The 18,680-nt window shown below is 39.6% G+C and overlaps 1 protein-coding gene across 4 annotated transcripts in view; it reads right to left on the reverse strand.

Annotated features, from left to right (window-relative positions):
• Positions 1-6: 6 nt before the first annotated feature.
• The window catches only part of DOCK8 (dedicator of cytokinesis 8), a 76,395-nt gene continuing 57,721 nt past the window's right edge, over positions 7-18,680 (reverse strand). For all 4 annotated transcript variants that reach the window (XM_042013014.1, XM_042013015.1, XM_042013016.1 and 1 more), the window contains 14 exons: positions 17,827-17,976; positions 15,330-15,443; positions 14,244-14,399; positions 11,404-11,543; positions 10,651-10,820; positions 9,208-9,353; positions 8,323-8,505; positions 7,567-7,702; positions 6,886-6,973; positions 5,084-5,180; positions 4,252-4,386; positions 2,142-2,294; positions 925-1,083; positions 7-157 (listed from right to left, as the gene is read on the reverse strand). In XM_042013014.1, the coding sequence (XP_041868948.1) occupies positions 53-157; positions 925-1,083; positions 2,142-2,294; positions 4,252-4,386; positions 5,084-5,180; positions 6,886-6,973; positions 7,567-7,702; positions 8,323-8,505; positions 9,208-9,353; positions 10,651-10,820; positions 11,404-11,543; positions 14,244-14,399; positions 15,330-15,443; positions 17,827-17,976 (1,932 nt within the window). In that variant the 3' untranslated portion in view covers positions 7-52. The remainder of the gene's footprint in view (positions 158-924; positions 1,084-2,141; positions 2,295-4,251; positions 4,387-5,083; positions 5,181-6,885; positions 6,974-7,566; positions 7,703-8,322; positions 8,506-9,207; positions 9,354-10,650; positions 10,821-11,403; positions 11,544-14,243; positions 14,400-15,329; positions 15,444-17,826; positions 17,977-18,680) is intronic.

Below are 18,680 nucleotides of genomic sequence, written 5' to 3' on the forward strand. Positions count from 1 at the left end.
TAGTTCAGCTCACCTCACTGCAGAATTTTCTCAGTAGCAATTCTAAATGGTTTCACCTGTACATGAGGTCCATCAGCATCTCTGGATCTTCCTGAAATTCCCTCATTTTCACCGTATCTGACAGGATGCTGTTCAGATTACACAGCAGCTCCTCTACCTGAAGCAATACAAAAATCAATGTGCAATTGTCAGGTGTTTATTTTTTCCGTTTTGGAAAAATAACAGCATCTGCACCTGATGATGTTACTCCCTTTAAGCCTCTTTTACCCAAAGAAAATGTCAGGATTTTTTTTTCAGCTCTGTGCAATGTGGCAAAGACTGCTGACATAGCAAATATTACACACACGTTTTAATTAATCAAAATGAGCTGAAATCCTTTGATCTATTTATTTCTGAAAGAAAAAAAATCAAATGTGCTAATGGAGTTCAGCTTTAATTGATCTTTGATCTGAAACCAAATGTTTTTGTAAATTTTCAGCACAACCTGAGTTACTCTAAGAATTTTAGCAAAGCATTTAACAATTGTCTGAAATATTTTCTATTATTGCTGCTGACACCTTACGAGTTGGCAAAGAGAGAGAAGTTTCCCTGATGATACTTGTCTGAAAATATCATGAATCAAATTTCATCTTGGGAAACTCTTAGAGGGCTCAGTTCCTGCTGGGATCTAGGAGAAAGGTGTACTCAAAACCAAGAGATGATTCTCCTGTAATGTGATTTCAGGGGAAATTCTTAAGAGTTTATTTTATGGAATTATGTCATCCAGTTCTTCCCCACTTATTGTTGTGCTAGACATAAACTCATGCAATAATGTCCGCATCCTTATTTTCATTGCTTTAGAAGACCAAGATCTAGAACTTGCTTCAAGCACATTCCTATGTTAAAGCTCTTGATAAAAGCCATAGATGCCATAAAAGACTGAACCTGAATGGGAAATGGAGTGGCCTGCATATCCGTATCTTCTTCTGCATAGGCCAGGATGGTTCGCAAGGATCGTCGGAGGAATTCCTCATTAAACTCAGGTGATTTTCCAACCAGAGAAGCTAGTGACATGGTCACCTGCATCTTCACTCTTGAAAAATTCTTCCAGAAGAAAAAACCAAAGACATGAAAGAATGATGGCTGCACTGCAGTTCACATATCCTCTATAAACTAAACCCATTTTCTCCTGACCAGATTGAGTGCAGTAGACTCACTGCTCACATAAGTGGCTTCCGGTGCATCAAACCTAATCATGTTTTACCCACTTAAGCCAAAGACCCCTAGTTCTGACATGTGTGTACTTTGGGGCTAGAATGTTCCTTGAAATATGTACGCATGCTTGAGACAGGGAAAGCCAGAAGCTCCCCTTTCCCCTTTTGCACAGGCCAGTGGCCGTGTAGATCACACCACGCAGAGGAATAGATGAAGAAGCATGACTGGAAAAACATTCTGGAAACAAATCTGGGAAGCAAAAGACCTCTGGGAGCTTCAACTGATGATGCACTGCACCCATCAGCTCATGGTGTGTCTGCAGTGTATTTTCTTTCTGCAAAGCTTATGCTTTTTACATATCCAAGGCTTTTAAAGCAGTAACTAGTCAAAGAAATTCTGTGCAAGATCAGATGCTATCCAAAAGGCTAATGCATGTCCTTTTCTGCTAGAACATTATGAATCTACATGCATAATGTATGTATTTTGCTCCATGTGTGCGGTAAAAATCAGAGTCTAGTCCTAACACCAAGGAGCTGGTGAAGAATTCCCATTAATACAAGTATACATGAGTTCTACTGAGGTTGCAATTGCATTAGAATAGAACTAAACTGAGTAGTTCTGATGCAGGAATGAAAAAAAAAAGACAATGTGAAGAGTATTGCTTATGCATTGTACAGTCTTTGCTGTCAGAGGCCTACTGTTGCTCCATCTGAAGGTGCATTTACACATGTTGCAGGAAAAAAATCACGTTTCCCTAATCAAAGCAGTGAACAATAATTAAAGCTACTTTCCCCCTACACTTCTAGCACTTCTCTTGGCTCAATGTGAAACAGCAGACCAGGTGACTATCTGCAGATGCATACTATTTGCTGTCGCAATTTCAGTCTTTGTTTCGACTGATCACAAGAAAGGTGGCACAAAATATACTGCGACTCTCAAAATCTTACACTGGTAGAGCTGAAGCTGTATCTCATGAGGAGATAAAGAGTGGCACAGGCTTGAGTCCGTGTAATATCTATGCTGCTGCTGCAGTGATGGAGAACTCTTTGACACAGGTCGGCACACTGTTCAACCTCCTCTTCAAACAGCAAATCTCCAAACTAAGGGAAAGAGACAAAAACATTTATTACTCTCACTTCTAGCCATTAAAACATCATTAGCCTAATGCACAAAAGTCACAGGATTCAGAAGAAGTCTGAAGTTTTCAAAAACTACATTTTATACTCCTTTTTATTCAGACTTCTGATTCCTCTGATGCTGTAGATTCCATTGTTAAGATTTTCTGCAGGAAAGAAGGGTTTGAAAATAGCCTTTGTGTTTTGAAAGAAAGAGAGAGATAGAATAAACTCGGAGTATAATGGCTCCAGAAGCTTTTGAAAAGATCAAATATTGCTAAATTCTTAGAAGTGTGGAGATTTGCTATTTTCAGAAATACATAATGATTGATGAAACATGCAAATACTTCCTCAAGTATATGGAGCAATTTTTAGCTCTTTGCACCAATGCCCTACCCTTCCCCAGGCCTCCAACATGTTCTTCCTCCTATGGTGTGCCACAAAACTTCCACTGCCCAGCTTTCATGCCAGACCCTCCTTTACGGTGTCTTCACAATGCACACAGTAGGCAATAAACTCAGGGGGCAGGATGTCTGTCCAGAGAAACTCTCAGCAGAGACAGCACAGATGCACCAGTACCATATGTACATACACAGGACTGGTAAAGGTGTGTGAGTGAACACAAGATACGGTTTTCAATTTGCAGACCAGTTTCCCAGTTCTCAGCCTTTCTTCAGTCCATTATCTCACTGTTTTGTGTCTAATTTATATTACAAGCCTGCTGGAACAGGGTTTTATCATTTTTATTTGTAAAATAACATCTATATGCTCACAGTATAATAGAAATAATTGGAATGATTGCTTCATGAAATACAGAGCCGAGTCACCTTAACTACGAGATCTATTTCAATGAGAATAACAATTGCTTCACAAAATTCATTACTGTAATTGGAAGTTAGCTCTTAAAGATAAAGTGAAATGAAAACATAATTATTAGTTTCATAACTATTCAGATATCTACCCTGTAATTAGGCTTTGTCAGCCAATCTGCATTTAAGAGGAGACAGGCATTAATTGGACAGGAGTATCCTGTTTCTTATTTGTATTTTAGAATAGTTTAGGGAAAATAAACATTTAATGGGTTCTTCTTTAGTGGAACTGCTCTTCTTTGCAGAAGGATGAATTTAAAAAAGATTTTAGAGTCCTTATGAAGCACCCAACATATTATGACCTCTATTATGAAAAAAAATTACTTTGGGTCAATTTCTGTCCTCATATATGTCTTAAGGTTTGCTGGGGTTTTTGTTTTGTTAGGGTTTTTTTTTTGTTTGTTTGTTGGGTGTTTTTTTTTGGGGGGGGGGCTGGGTTGGTTTGTTTGTTTTGTTTATGGTTTTTTTTTCTGATCTTGAGTTTTTGTATTGGTGATAGAGAAGTGGAAGAGAGATTACGATTTGGCTTAGTTTTCAGGCAGAACAAAGAAGAAAACTGTCAATGTCTTAGAATCTACTTAGAATTTTGAAACCTGTCTGAGAAGTAGAAACCTAGAATGATGCCTTCAATCTCTCATGAGTTTTGATTTCTCTGCTGCCCATCTGATTGGAAACTAGCCTTGCTGTTAAAACAATTTAAATTGGAGTTTATGGAATTCTGTGTGGTTCTTGGCATTAAGACTCCTAATAAAAATCAGAATATATTTGAAATAAAATGAATGGAATCGCTTACCTTTTTATTAGTAAATCTTATATATTTAAGAATAGACTGCTAAACCCACAAGATTATTCAGATTTAATTATTTCATCTTGTGTGGTCCATGAAATAACCTTACAACAGCTGTAGAAATCCTGTAACAACCCTATAGATAGTAATTTGTATTTACATATGCAAGATATATTTAATAAATGTCAAAGAAAAGTGGTAAGTGAGTTCACACAACTCTGCTCTAGAAACGCTGCTCTACTAACTTGACTGGAAGCATGAAAACGAAAGTGTATTAGGAGCATACCTTGGCAATGAGTGCTCTGAGTGTAGCAAAGCAGTGAGTCAGGTAAGTGGTGCTCTGATCATAGCCAAGAGAATTTACCAGGACCTTCAAAACTCCTCCCAAGAGATTATCTCTGCATTCTGCTGCAAAGCTTGCCTGCATATGAAGGAGAGAAACAATAACTGTATGAGATAATTCAGCAATGAACTGGAACACAGGAACTGAAATTCTGCTCTCCAGTCGGTGAGACATCCAGGAGTTTAGAATTTGCAGTTTTTTCATTTGTTAACATCTGCTTCAGAGATGTTTCAAAGCACTTTTGTAGTGATCAAGAAGACAGAGGGGAAAATGCCCCAAACATTTTTGAAGTTCCGAAGACCTCCAATGCATTTTTAAGCTTAGTCAGCTTCTGCAGGGATTTTTGAAGCTCCGTTTCTGTTCTTTCCAATCCTTCATGTACTTTGGATTAGGAACTGATCCTGTGGAGGGCAAGCACCATCCTTCCCCTTGCACCCTTGATTTCCTGAGCATCTAGGCTAAACAGACATACTGGTACATTCTGATCAAACCCACAACCAGAACAGTGGGGAGCTTGTATGAGTGGTGTCACGTGAAAATAATGTCCGGTACAACAAATGTCTAGTAGATAAATGCTTTTCTACTAACAGGTTTCCAAGCATGAAGTTTTCTCCTCCCTACCTATGAATTTTTTTCTATTCAAGACTATACAAGTTTACAGAAGATCCTCAAAATATTTTGCACTGTCTAAGAAACAATAGGAGAATTTAATCTTGCTTCCACTGGCTTCTGAGGGAGCAGGGATTGGTACTAAGCCAGCTCTACTGTTTCTCACCTGAATGATGTTCTCTTGCATATCAAGAATGATCAGGTTAGCTTCAGTTGCCAGGTTTCCGCTGATCAGCGCTTCTTGGTCTAGCTCAGCTTTTGTCCTGCAAAAAGGAGTTCTAATTAAAGCATGCAGAGAGTACTCCAAGAGTTAGATGACCTGCTGTTTAAACAAAGCCAGAATACATATTATACCATTCTGAATGATCCTGTAAGAGCAAACAATGACAGTAGTGTTCCAAAGTGTTTCTTAAAAACTATGGAGTGAAATCAGCAAAGCTGCTATTGTAGAAGAGCAGTCGCAAAGGGGACTTTTGAAAACTAGGCCTCCAGACAGTTCAGAGAGATGCTTTTCCTCCTTAGTAGTCATCTGCATAATGGCTACTTAATACCATGTTCAGTTGTTCAGTAAACTATGCTGTAATTTCTGAATGCGTTGCCTGTAGCAGGACACAAAACTCCAAAATGGAATAATGGATAACTGATCTGACAAATCCATAAAAAAAAAGTAAAAACGGTAGACTAGGCCAAAGTGGAAATTTCTTCAGTGCCATAGAAGCATTGTTTAATGTAGGCAATTTAAAATGTTGATTCCTGAGACTGTTGACAACCAAAGACAGCAAGTCCATGCAGCAGTGTCCCAGGCCATTTAAGAGAGAACTGAAATATTTATAACAGACAGGAGATAGTGGTAGGGCAACACATGATACTTTCTTAGCTGAGACTTAAGGACAAGGTCTGGAACACAGTTCCTCTGCAGCTCAATAAGCACAGGAGCAGCTACTAACAAAACTGCATTTTCACACATCTCTTCTGTGCCAGAAACACAAAGACGAGGCTTTTTTCTTTTTCCTACGCTGCTCAAAAAAGTGCTGTTGCCTGGCAAGAGGCTGCTCTCTTGAGCTTGAGACTAAAGATCCTGTGACATCAGCCAAAGTTCCTCAGGTGCATTTCTGTGGCTGGAGCAACACCCTTACAATCACACTTCTGAGTGGCTTCAAGATGTATAGCTGCTCTGCTATATTCATTTACTCAAAAATAAAACCAGAAGAGCAAAGAGCCATCCTTTAGTGCACAAACAGATAATTCTGAGGAGGGCCAAGAAAGGAAATCAGGGAAGTCATATGGTTATTAACTACAATGACTCAAAGCTACAAAAACCAGAAGGGACTGCCAAAAGTTTAGTGGTATAACAAGGGCAGAAGTCCCAATATGAATAAGAACTGAACAAATTTAGTGAACTTTATAGGTGTTTGAACTATTTCCAGCAACCACTGAGCTCTGTACATTACCCATGCTGACTGGATATTCTCTGACATGACACATATTTTATAACTGCTGCTACAATCCCAAAGCACTATCTTCCCTGACTCCTGCTAACAGTGCTTCTCGATATTAACACAGCATGTCAAACACAGCTTAGCTGATTTAATGTGGCAAAACATATACCACAGTACTGTATATACTGAGGAGCCAAGAGCAACACCAAATTAAACATTGTAGCAAGCCTCCATGGAGTATTTGATATGGCTCTATCACTAACTAGTGTTTGCCACACTGTTAATAATAAGAAAAAACCTGCAGATAGCTATTTAAAATTCTCCTTCAAGTATTTGTGACTCCTTTGTTGTGTCACAGCAACAGCTGGATATTTCTGCTACATAAACATTTTCTTTTTCTTTGACAAAAGAGGGAAAGGATTGCAACTGCTGATTTTGTAATAAAACATCCTAGGAGAAAGAACAAAACATAAAAACCCCAAGCAGCTTGGTTCTAATAAAAGCAGTATGCAGTAATTAAATTACTTACTTATCTGGTCTTTCATTTGCCTGCCGCCACTGAGTCTGCTCCTTTCTCCAGCGCAGATTTTCATTTAGCCCTGCTGATCTGTCATTCCCTTAGAGTGTAACGTATGTCAGTGATATTAAAACAAAAGGGGACATCTGAAGTCTGCTAGCTCACCAAAAGACGGAGATAGATTTCTGTAACAGTCTGTCACAACTAAAGCCATTCAACTTACAGGTTCAGGGCTCTAGTAAAAAGACCCATCACTTTTTTAGTTTAGGATTTTTAGAGCATTAACTTGCTTAATGCCTACAAAAACCAACCCACAGATTTTCCATTTATTAAATGAAGCAAACTTTTCTGCTATGAACAATTTGCTTTTACTGATAGTTTTGACACCATTTCTTGGCTCTTTGTAAGACATTAATATTAATTTTTAGAACATCTTGAAACTTCTTTCTTGACTTCATATTCTTCACATGAAAAGAGCTCAGTCCTAGCTACACCTTGGATAGTTGAAAGCTAATGATATTTTCATCCATGCAAAACCAAGAATGGTCTGCAAGGAAATGGACTGTGGGTGAAAAGGGTGTGAAATTGACAAAGGTGAAAATGGGTAGTGTGCAAAAACTCAACAAACTCTTTATGTCTACAGCCACTTGAGTTCCTCTCAAAAGGCAATGGGGGTAGAGGGGTATGAAGTACCAGCTGGTATTCTGCAGCGCTTCATCATTTCTCCTCTGGCTCCTTCTCCTCTCAGTAAAGCCTCTTCTAATCGGGCTTTTACATCTCGTGACTTCTGGAGCGCTTGGGTGCTAACTTTATCTGAGCTTTGCTTGCCCTGAAAGCAAAGTTAAAGCAATCAACACCAATGCTTCCATTTCTGATCATGAGACCAAATTACATCTCTGGAACGAGACACAACAGGAGAGACCTGTAGAAAGGGCAAAGAGCAGTGAATATGATTGACTAATGCATAAAGCCTAATAAATGTTGCAAATGAGGAAAGAGGTACAATATGTCCTGCTAACAGAAACAAAGATGCAGTTCAGTACTACAGAGAGAGAAATTAAAGTTCAGAGAGATGGCTGTTTCAGACAGATCCTCTCAGAGAGAAGAGTCCTGACATTAAGTCCCTGCTCTTAACTAAAGAGTCATCCTTAGTGTCCTGTCCAGTACTTGCAGGAGCGGTCAGTATAATTCCCACCAGAAATAGCCTCAAATACCCAGGTAAAAGAAAATAATTAAACGGTTTAGGACACCTTCATAGGACTTCCTCATAGGTTTCAGCTGCATTTTGCTTGATGGCTACTGTCAGTTATTTTATCTGAACTAATTTGTCTAGATTAGAAAAGTGCTAATTTAACCACTGTCAATAACGAATTTCCTCTGGACAGATGGAATTTAAGGAAAAAAATTGAACCAAACCAGGACAACAAAACCATGTGTTGTTTCACTTACCTTATACTCAAAGCATGAAACACAAATGAAGAGGAGGTCTAAAATCCTGTTCAGCTGCATGGATGGAAGGTCTGCAATCCATTTCTGTATTATGTTTTGATCAGCGTTTTTCATGATCCAGAGGAAACAGATCAAAAGGTTGCGAGTAGTATCAGGACCTAATGTGGCACTCTGTCTATAGGGCTAGGAGCAGACAAAGTAAATGTCAATTGAAAGAAGAAAAAGGGGAGGAAGGCCATTTGGGTGAAGTAATCTTATTTAAATTTCAGTGAAATCGAATCTCAGGATGGAACTTCAGTAAGTTTGACCTCTTCCAGGTGATAGTTACTGTAATTTTGAATGTATGTGTAAATAGTGAAAGGACCAGTTAAATGCAAGTGAAACACAGAGAGAAGCACCAATTTGCTACATGCTTGTATATTAATTTCCTTATAATAGTGTAGAAAAAGATTCTGTAGCTGTTTGCTTCCCTCCTGCCATACAGTTGCGTCAGCCAAATTGCACAGTAGATAAAAAAAGCACATGAGGAAGGACATACATCGAGAAAAAGAAGCACCTGAATCCAAAGATTCAGGTAAGACTGGAACTGTGGGGCTGCCACAGTGGCATTTGCTGATCTGAAAATGAGTTTAGGTTTGGTGTGGAAATGGAAATAGGCATGCGGGAGGAAAAAAGTGAACAATGTATGGTAAAGCAGTAATTAAATGACTAGAAGACAACAGGAGAAGATGACAGGAGGAATATGAGGAATTCTTTGGGGTTGGAGGAAACAAAAATGCAGTTTCTCATGACCGTAGCTATTAGTGGCAAGAAAGGATAAAAGGAGAAAACAAAGGAAGATGAAAACAGATATAAGAAAGGAGATTGGCAGAGCAGTGTACACACCAGGGATGCCAGAGATATTCCAGAGTTCCTGATGTTGACTTGATTCCCTGCAATGGCAAGGGCCACGTTTTGGTTGATTGCACCTGCAGACTCTTGTTCTTCTTCTGGGTTTCCTGTCCGTCCCTTTCCACTGCGAATATCTGAAACTAAATTTGAAATATCCCATTGGAACATCAGGAGCAATCCAGTTGCTGCTGCTCACATGTCACAGTTTTCCACTGGTCTGTAACCTAGCAAAACAATTGGCACCTCCATCCCTGAGACTGTCTGGCTGATGTACCAAGCAGTGAAAGAAGCACAGCATCAGCAAGAGAAATTGCAGCCATCTGCAAAGACTGCCAAATTATTAAAAAATTAAAAATACATAAGCAAACATGAGGTTATCTCTGACATTCAAAGCCAAGCCAGTGCTTTGTAAGACTTGGAACCATCCAGTTCCAGTTCATTTCAGTCAAGAGGAGAAGCACAGAAACTAGACATGGACTTGGTGGTATTCAGCGAAGTATGGAAGTCTGCTAACAGTCGACAGATCCAATATCGCCTGCTGACTTAAACGCAAGTTTTATTTCAGGCATCTAACTGCTTCTATTCCCTGCTGGTTCTTGACATCACTTTCAGCAAATAAAGTTACTTATATCTAAGCTTTGTAAAAATCTTGTCCGATTCTGAGCATCCATTTTGTGTTTTTCAAGTTCTGTTCTTCAGAGAAGCTGAGCCACCAGCTGGACACTATGTGTTCAGAATGCGATCACAGCCTCTTGTGACAGATTCTCAAAAGAAAGACACTCTAAAACCCAGACATATTGGTACACCTGGGCTTCTTCATAATATCTCTTTCATCTACAGTATAAAGATAATACTTAGATTAAAAGAATGGTGTGAGATCTGATTAGCCAATGTATAGTAAATGCTTTCACCTTACCCAATTGCAAGTGCTAAATAACACTTTCATATTAGTAAGGTTTTCGTTATGACAAATGCAAAATATTTTCAGAACCAGTGACAAAAATATATTCTTCAATGTTTATACCTTTAACTAATCAATTTTGGTGTCATGTTAGTAGCAGTAAAAAGCAACAGAAAAAGAGAATACAATCCTATTTCTATAATTTTGGTGTAACATGATGTCAGTATCATTATCAGTATCTTCACTGCTGTCTGTTAAGTATATCTAGAGCTAAATATTTCTTGCAGACCCTGCAGGCTTTATTTGGAAGGTCATAAAATTTACACTAAGAGATACATAGGAGTACTTAGAGATATCTCTCGTCTATCACTTCCTCATGAAGTGAGGGCACTGAAGTTTTTTTCTGTCTGTAAAAATCCAGTTTACTTCTAAGTAAAGAAATATTCAACCTTACTAGACTAATCTCTTATGTTTGATAAATTATTTAGACAAGTCCCTCTTAGAAGCTGAGAAACTGAAAGGCAAAAAGGTCTTACTTGTAAAATCATGGAGTTGCGGTAATGAATCCAAAATTATACCAACCAAAGGGAGGTAAAGAGCTGCAATTTTAATCTTCACCTCTTTTTTGGAGCAACGTGGGTCTAGGTCATGGGAACTCAGCAGGCTAAGGATAGCACTGACAGCTTTTCTTTGCACCTTGCTAATCCTGTTAGCACAGAAACCATCCATAAGTTCTCTTCATGGATCATGCACTAATCAGTTATAAGTTAAAGATTTAATAAACAGAGAGGAGGTGAAAGAAACGAATTAATACACCAATATTCACTCAATAATCTCTTTAAGCAGAGATTTGTTCCTTGCAAATGATAGGTATCTTAAATCTCCAAGACACTTCACCACAATCAAAGAGCACCCAAGTCTTTCAAATGTCCCATAAAAATTCATTGTGGTAAAGAGAGATGCTTAAGGAAAAGCATCAAACTCTGGCCAAAGTTTAGCTAAATGCTTAAGTTCAGACAAAGACAGAGGTGTTTTAGAGGGAAGAGCAACTGAAATTTTGTGTTCTCAATTTGTGTATTTAGCCAACACTACCACCACAAATCATGTATTTTTTTTCACTAGGAGGAACATACTGCAGATAAAACCATAACTGAGTCATTGCTACGTTACAGAGCAACTAACTGAAAAGAGTGGGAGAACCAGGACCGTCCTGGAGTCAAACTATGACCTTGCCAAGAGTAACAGTGTGACCTGATCCCATTCTAAAATCTTCAAACTGGGATACGCACCCCTCGCTGTCTGCGTCCAGTGCTGCTGCCAACTCAGTGAAAAGTAAGCCAGTCAGGAAGTGCTGCTGACGGTATTCAGCTGAGAGATCAAACATACCAGTAATTTTCTGGTCCTGGAAACTAGAGCAGGAGCTGGAGTTCTGGGGGAATATATTAGAAGTGTTAAAGAATGATCTCCAAGACCAACGTTTCTTAAAGAGATCACAGTCACAGTCAAGGTAGCTAACAAAAAGTCTCTACCAGAGGAAAACCACAGACTTTGAAAGAAGGTTGGACATTTTGGAGAAAGACATCTGTCGGTGAAATTAAAAGCATCTGATTTCAAATGAGTTGCTTGCTAGGATGCAATGTCATCCTTTCCATTCTGTGTGAGCAACTCATTTTACACCTTTTGAGATGTAAAATTCCTACCCTGTATTCATTAGTTTGGACAGGATGCAAAGCCAGAATTTTCTCCATGTTTACCATTCTTGTTCTCATCGTTGCAGAGTAGCCATTAGCTATCACAGAGCAAGAAACTGCTTCTACATTAAGAGGGACTTTGGTGTCAGAAGCTGTTCACTGTTCTTCAGCACCCATGATGTCTAGTATGGAAGGTCAGTCAGGAAAGACATGTGGACAGTGTTTCCTTTTGCCCAGGAAATCCTTGGCTGAGCTTGCTGGTAGCTGGCATAATTTAGACAAGCCTTCAATCTGCTCTAACTTATGGCTGTGACTGATACACAGTCAGCCCAGGAATGGAAAGTTGCTGCTATATATGTGTTGTGAACTTCTTAGCCTCTCCAATCATAGGTCCCCTGGAATGTTTTTGTCCCATGATCAGGTGAGCGTTAAGTCTTAGATGCTACTCCCCACTGCAGCTACTGGGTTTTATGAGTCCAAATTTTGCTTTTAATTTATATTCTTCAGTATTCCTTCCCATTATTTCTGTCAGTCACCTGGGAATAGTCCCTGAGCCCAAATACGTGCAGTATCAGTATACCACACAGTGGCAGCTGTCTTCTAGCATACTGGGTCAAATGAACCCTGGTCTCTTAGCAGCCCCGTATTTTGGACAGTTGTACTCAGGCCCACTCCCATTCAACCTCAAACAGACAGGCATTGGCTGTACAATGTTTGTCTGAAATAATGTTGAAGTGTAGAGCACCCAGTTAAGTGAATTTAGCTTCTCTCAAAGAATTTCAAAAGATTTATTCACAAGGCCATATTTCTACTGAAAGTCTAACTCAAGCTGGGCCGCACTCCTGCAGACAGATCAAAATTACTGCAAGGGTAGTCAGCCGGTGCATTAAATCATGCAAGGGCCACAAAAGCCTTATTGATTTGCGCAGGTTGCACTTCACAGGTTACTCCTAAAGGAGAAGAGAGTTGGTGACGCTGCTTGAAGGAAAGATTAATTAAACTAGTATCTGCCAAGCTGTGACTTGCTAGAACTAGTTACAAGAGCTATGTTGATATTTTTTATCCTCATAAGCAGAAGACTCACATTTCCAGCTCTTTGGCATCCAGGATTAGTATTAACCAAATGTATTGTGACATCTGACTGTAAGACTTTGCTGCCTTGCTTTTAGGACCAGGAAAAACTTCAATTAATATTATTTACTGTCACTGACCTGTGACAACCCTTATTAAGGTATGAGATGTAGCACATCTTAGCATCCAACCAATTCTTTGGCAATGACACTCAAAAAAGAAGCCATGAATTTGAACTGCTCCATTACTCAGAGTGTTTTTGTACCTCCCACCATTTTTAGTTTCAATTCCATTCCCCTGCCTCCAAGCATTGTGGCAATTACGGAGCATTCCACTGAAATGCTTCAACCCAGTCCTGACCTCTGCAAGACCACTGAGATGGAAAACAGACAGGCGAGCAGTCTTCGACAGAGGGTTTGCCCCACTGTAAAAAACCAAGAAACCGTCTCCACAGAATGTAGATGAGAAGAGCGCAAGACTGGCAAAACTCTGTGTGGTGTGCCAATCAGCAATTTCTTTCTTGGATGTGTTTGTGAATTCTATGGTCAGGAAGATTATGGGATGTCCTGACATTAAGGAAATCTAGAGCTGTGTCAGTATCAGACCAAGTTTCTGGAGAAATGAGATATGATGAAGGCTGCACGGTCTACTCAGGATACCTGAGTGTTTCCACACAGAAAATCATAAAGTTCAAATAAAAAGGAGAACATTGTCCAAAAAACCACAGAGAAATCATGGACAAAGACACAGCATGACCTACTGCAGTGGGGAGAAACCTAGAACAAAGAACACTGCTATTAGAAAAAGAAAGCCTGATAATCCTATTTCAAGCAACACGAAGGCTCAACAGAAATTCATTACTCCAGTATATTGAAAATTGCAGTGTATTAGTCACTAACATAGATAGTGGTACCATCTACTTCCACCTGGAGAGTAAGAAGTTCCATTAGAAGGCAAACATACAGGAAGTTTGCTGTGTACTTCTGCATGCCATAATTCTCCAAAACAGACGCTGAAATATATACTTGTGGTTGTGTGGATGGGATAAGGGTGTGCCTGTAAACTGGCCTTCAGACCTGTGTTCCTTTTAGACCTTGTATGTCTACCTCAACAGTCCTTTTCTGTGTGCATGTTTTCAAGGAAACGCGTGTCTGTGTCACGTTCAGCTTTAAGTTCTATAGGTGCAGTTTTGCAATAGTACTCCGGTAGTCTTTCTTCTTCTGTTGCTTTTTTTCCAGTGGGAAATTTTCTCCCTGATCCAACAGTGGCTAATTCTAACTTCAGCATCCAAATACAGAGCCATGTTAAGTATTTTTCTACATGTCCCTCATGTGACATTCATGCAATACCATCTAATGGATGACTACCTGGGAGGATAAGGAAAGGGAGGGAGATGCTGGAGCAGATGCGGATGTCATGAAGAAGAGGTTCAGATTGAGGTAATGCTCATGGCTGCAGAGAATTCTCAGGAACTCAAGCCTCATGGAAATCAGGGTGGAGAGTGAATTCAGCTTGTTTGAAAGCTAGGAAAAACAAACAAAAAGGTGTCAAGTGATGGGCTGGTACTATTTGAATTACCATGCAGTGAAATATCCTGCTCCCTGAAAAGGAAATAGACACTTAGGCCGTGCATGCATTAAAATGCTCACTGCACCTGACTAGTTTCCATACATTAGCTGCGCTTTGTTTGACAGTGATGGTGTCTCTCTCCCTGCTCCCCAGCTGACTTATCACAAGAGATAACAAATTGTTGCTTTCTTCTCTTCTCCCAAAAGAGAAAGATACTGTATTTTTGTCTTTTGCATAAGACAAAAATGAAAAACAAACTGAACTTTTCTGAATCTGTGGCAAAGTCATAAAATGTCCTGCTAAGCAACACAGGACATCAGTGGTCTTCTCATTTCCCTTCTTATCAACAATGACATCAGTGAAGAATTAGTGAAGATACCTAAGGGAACTGCATGCATTCAGGTCACAAAACAGAAGGAAAATGCTCCCCATCAAATACAACTAATAATTTCATAACAACATCCTGTATCACCATTTATTTTTAGTTTTGAGAGACTTGTAAAGCAAGAATACAGATGTATCATTTTGAGTGACTCCCCAAAACCTAAATACTGTCCTCACAGCACTGGAGGAGTCAGAAAGTTGATCCTCATGGTCTGCAGACCCTACTGCTGAGGGATGTAAAAAGTAAGGGAAGAAAAGTGGTTCCATGGATGTTTTGCAGCAGTGCAAGCTATGACATTTCTAAAAGAGTCTTCACCTCAGCTCAATTTTTTTCCTGCAGATCACAAATCAAAAGAGGTTTTAATATCATTGCATATGCAATAGGAAATAGGAAATTTACCTGGACCTTTAACACAACTCAAAGGATCTTGATGGATAAAGTAATCAAACAGAAAAAAACACGTAAGCCAAATGCAATCCAAACCATGCATGGTGCCTACCTGATTACAGTAATGTTTGATGAGATTAAACACAAATCCTCGATCCATTAAAGAAAGAAGATCATACAAGAAAAATGCCAGGCTGATATTAATTTTTTCTGCTTGTTCACTTTCCTTAAAAAAAGAAAAAACACCAGTTATAATGTATAAAACTTAGATAAAGGTGGAAAAACTTTTAGAATAATGAAAAAATAGTGTAGGGGTCAGGTCCCAGAACCATCTCAGGGAAAATACAGGACAAGATTGTTTCAGTTCTCCAGTTCACATGATCTTGTTAAAATTGCACAGAATTGCTTCTGTAAATTATTTCAACTGTTTCACAGCTTTCACAGGGAAATGTCACAGGATGAATGAACAGTTCATTTGTGCACAGCTTTGGGCTGACAACAATGAAATGGAATTTGAGACCTGTTCTGAATTCCCTATTGGCTGCAGCCCTGCACACGACTTTTTTTCTACTGAACATCAGAGAATGCTGGGTTAGGTACTTAAGACATATAAAATATTAATAAAAACCTGTACTGGCTTTGCTGATGGAATGCCCAGTATTTTGTTTAGAAATTTTAAGTGTAAAACTGACAGTAACAAAACACTGGTAAGATAAATCCGTGAGGTTCACCATTCAGCACCTAAGCTCTTGTATGCTTGGAATTGGCCTGATTACCAGACATACACAGCCTCAAGTAATAACCACAAAGAACTTCGTGTACCCTCTAAAACGAGGCTACTTCAAACATACCAATTTAAATCATAAAATCTCAACAGCCTGTGTCGTTCACCAAGAGGAATTAGTGGAGATGCCTGAGGGCTCTGCACACATTTAATGCTCAAAACTGACAGAAGAGATGACTGAGAAAAATATTGCCTGTACTGGCACCACTGACTAGTGCAAACAGGTGTGCAGCACCTCAGGGTGGCTACAATTCACTTTTTCATTTTTCAAGCTTTTTGTTGCTGTTCAGGAATGTATATATATATATATTCCCTACAATCTGGGATTTGCACAGGAAAACATTTTTCTACGGTGAAGAAAAAACTAGTTTTCCACTACCTTATAGGGCAGGCAAGCCTACGCCAGACATATCACTGTAAAAATCCAGGGCAATCTGACATGCTCAACCATGTATTGAAACATCGATTATCACTGCTTGGATTTAAAAATCAGACACACATTGCCTACTACTCTGTACACCTAACCAATGGCCCTAATTCCAAAAACACAACAGTGGAATTTTCACACACAATCAGGTTCTATATGCTCACTCTATCAGAACTGAATTGAATTAACAACCCACAAAACCCTGTGTATTTCTTGTGAGGAAGCCATAAATACTAATCTCTTTGCAAAGCCTACAGTTCTGTTAAAGCATTTTCAATGTAACAGATTTTTATTTCACAATTGATTTAAAAAAAAGAAGTCACTAATGCCCTAAGTAAACATTTCTGTGGAAATAATTTCTCTGCATGTGGCTATCACAGAAGCGCAGCAATGGATTGAGCTTCAAGGTAAAGCTTAAAGAACAACCTTTTGGTGGACAGTGACAATTCCTTCTGCCAGTCTCTGCCCCAGTTTTTCTGGTCTTGCCCTTTCCCAGTTTCTCCTCCTCAACAGCATGTGGAGAAGTGGATCAGGAAACTGAGCTTGTTGAAAAGTGACCTAGCAGGCCAGCTCTCCAGGCTGCTCTGCCCTGCCCTGCGGCCAAGCACTTCGCTGGGCTAGCACAGTGCATTTGGCAGCTCTGGGGCATGAAAACAAGTTGGTTACAGCAACTGAATGAACAAGTGTCACTCAGTGCCTATCTGTGGCACTAGCTTTTTCTAGTCCAAAGTGACATCAGTGATATAAGCTGACAGTAGCAATGTTAAAATATAAATTACAATCTGTGATCCTTTCAACTTTATAATCTGTTGTATCAGTGCAATTTGTTAAAAGTAGAAAGACTTTCATGGGACTTGTGGCTTAATTCTTGTCTTCAATTTTCAAGTGGCCAGTGCCTCTTTAAAGAGATCAAGGGTTAGATCACTTGTGGCTGGCTTTTGCAATACCCACAAGGAGCACTGCCTTCTTATGGCATATCCCACTGCTACAGAGAAGTCAAATGAGGAATTAAACACAATGCAGTAGGATTGAGGGTAACTGCAAAGGGGGATAAAAGGAGTAAGTCCCCCTGGAGCTGCAGTCTGATGTGCTGGCTAACCTGGCACAAAGCATCACTGCAACTGAAAGTGGATATTCAGCCTTTCCTGTAGATAGAAAAGGGAACTCTCTTCTTGCGCACTGCAGAAGCAGGCTGAGGAACTGAGCTGAACAAAACCAAACCATCTGCCAAGGGAGTGCAAGGCTGCCCTTTACACTGCCACAACTCTCAGTTAAGGTCCATGTGAGAATATTGACCTAATTCTAGCAACACTGCTGATACAGAAATGAGATTAAATGTAGCTCAGTGTAACACAAGGCAAGTAGCAAGGCTCCATGGTGCTTATGTCGTACACTGACCTTCGGTGGTTTGACTACAAGTGCAGCAATCTCTGAAGTAATCACACTGACTATAGTGGTAATATCATCTTTGAAACGATCGGAGAACCGGCTTCTTCGTGGGGTATCTTCCTTCTCTGTGTTGTGAACATACTGAGCCATACTCTTTATCTACAAAGCAGAAAAAAGAATACTAAAAAAATGCCCAAACTGGAGGTAAAATACTGCTTTAAGTTTGTTTATGAGAGTAAGATTTCCTATTTCTTTTTCCCTGAATTTAATCACTCCTTTTCTCAGAGCTGCTGTGATAAATCCTACCTGTAGTGGCAATGACAACAGAGGGTCTAAGATTCAAATGCAGACAGACATTAATTCCTGTTCATATTCAGGCAGTTGGCTACTCTCAGTACCTGAAATCAGAATCAACCTCCCTCAACCCCTTGCATCTGCAGTTCTGAAATGCTGCTGCTTGCAACTTTTGCCCTTCATGATGACAGACATGGAGTGATACTTGTGGAATTCTTATTTCTTGACCTGATCTTGCATTACTTGTATGCTGACAGTGGGAATCAGTATATTTTTTCCACTGACATACATCACCGCAGGGCTCTGTAGAACTGTGAGTTTGGGGAGCTTTGTCACTGTGCCCATGTTGTTAACAAAACGGAAAAGACAGGAACACCTATTCACCGAAAAGGAAGGGCTTGGTTGATGAGTGTCTCTCACTCTTTTGTAAGCTGTGGACTACTGCTCATGTAGCTCATGCAGAACTTTGCCATTAGTGCCATAGTGAGGAAGGGGGGTAATATGAAGAATTCTTTAGTTCTGCTTTCATTATTTGAGACCTCTTCTTTACACAGAGGAGAGGAATAACC

Source organism: Corvus kubaryi, unplaced genomic scaffold (genome assembly GCF_017639235.1).
Source record: "Corvus kubaryi isolate FWS band 111438036 unplaced genomic scaffold, C.kubaryi_AGA036_p1.0 split1-37296, whole genome shotgun sequence".
In the NCBI taxonomy this organism is placed as follows: domain Eukaryota; kingdom Metazoa; phylum Chordata; class Aves; order Passeriformes; family Corvidae; genus Corvus; species Corvus kubaryi.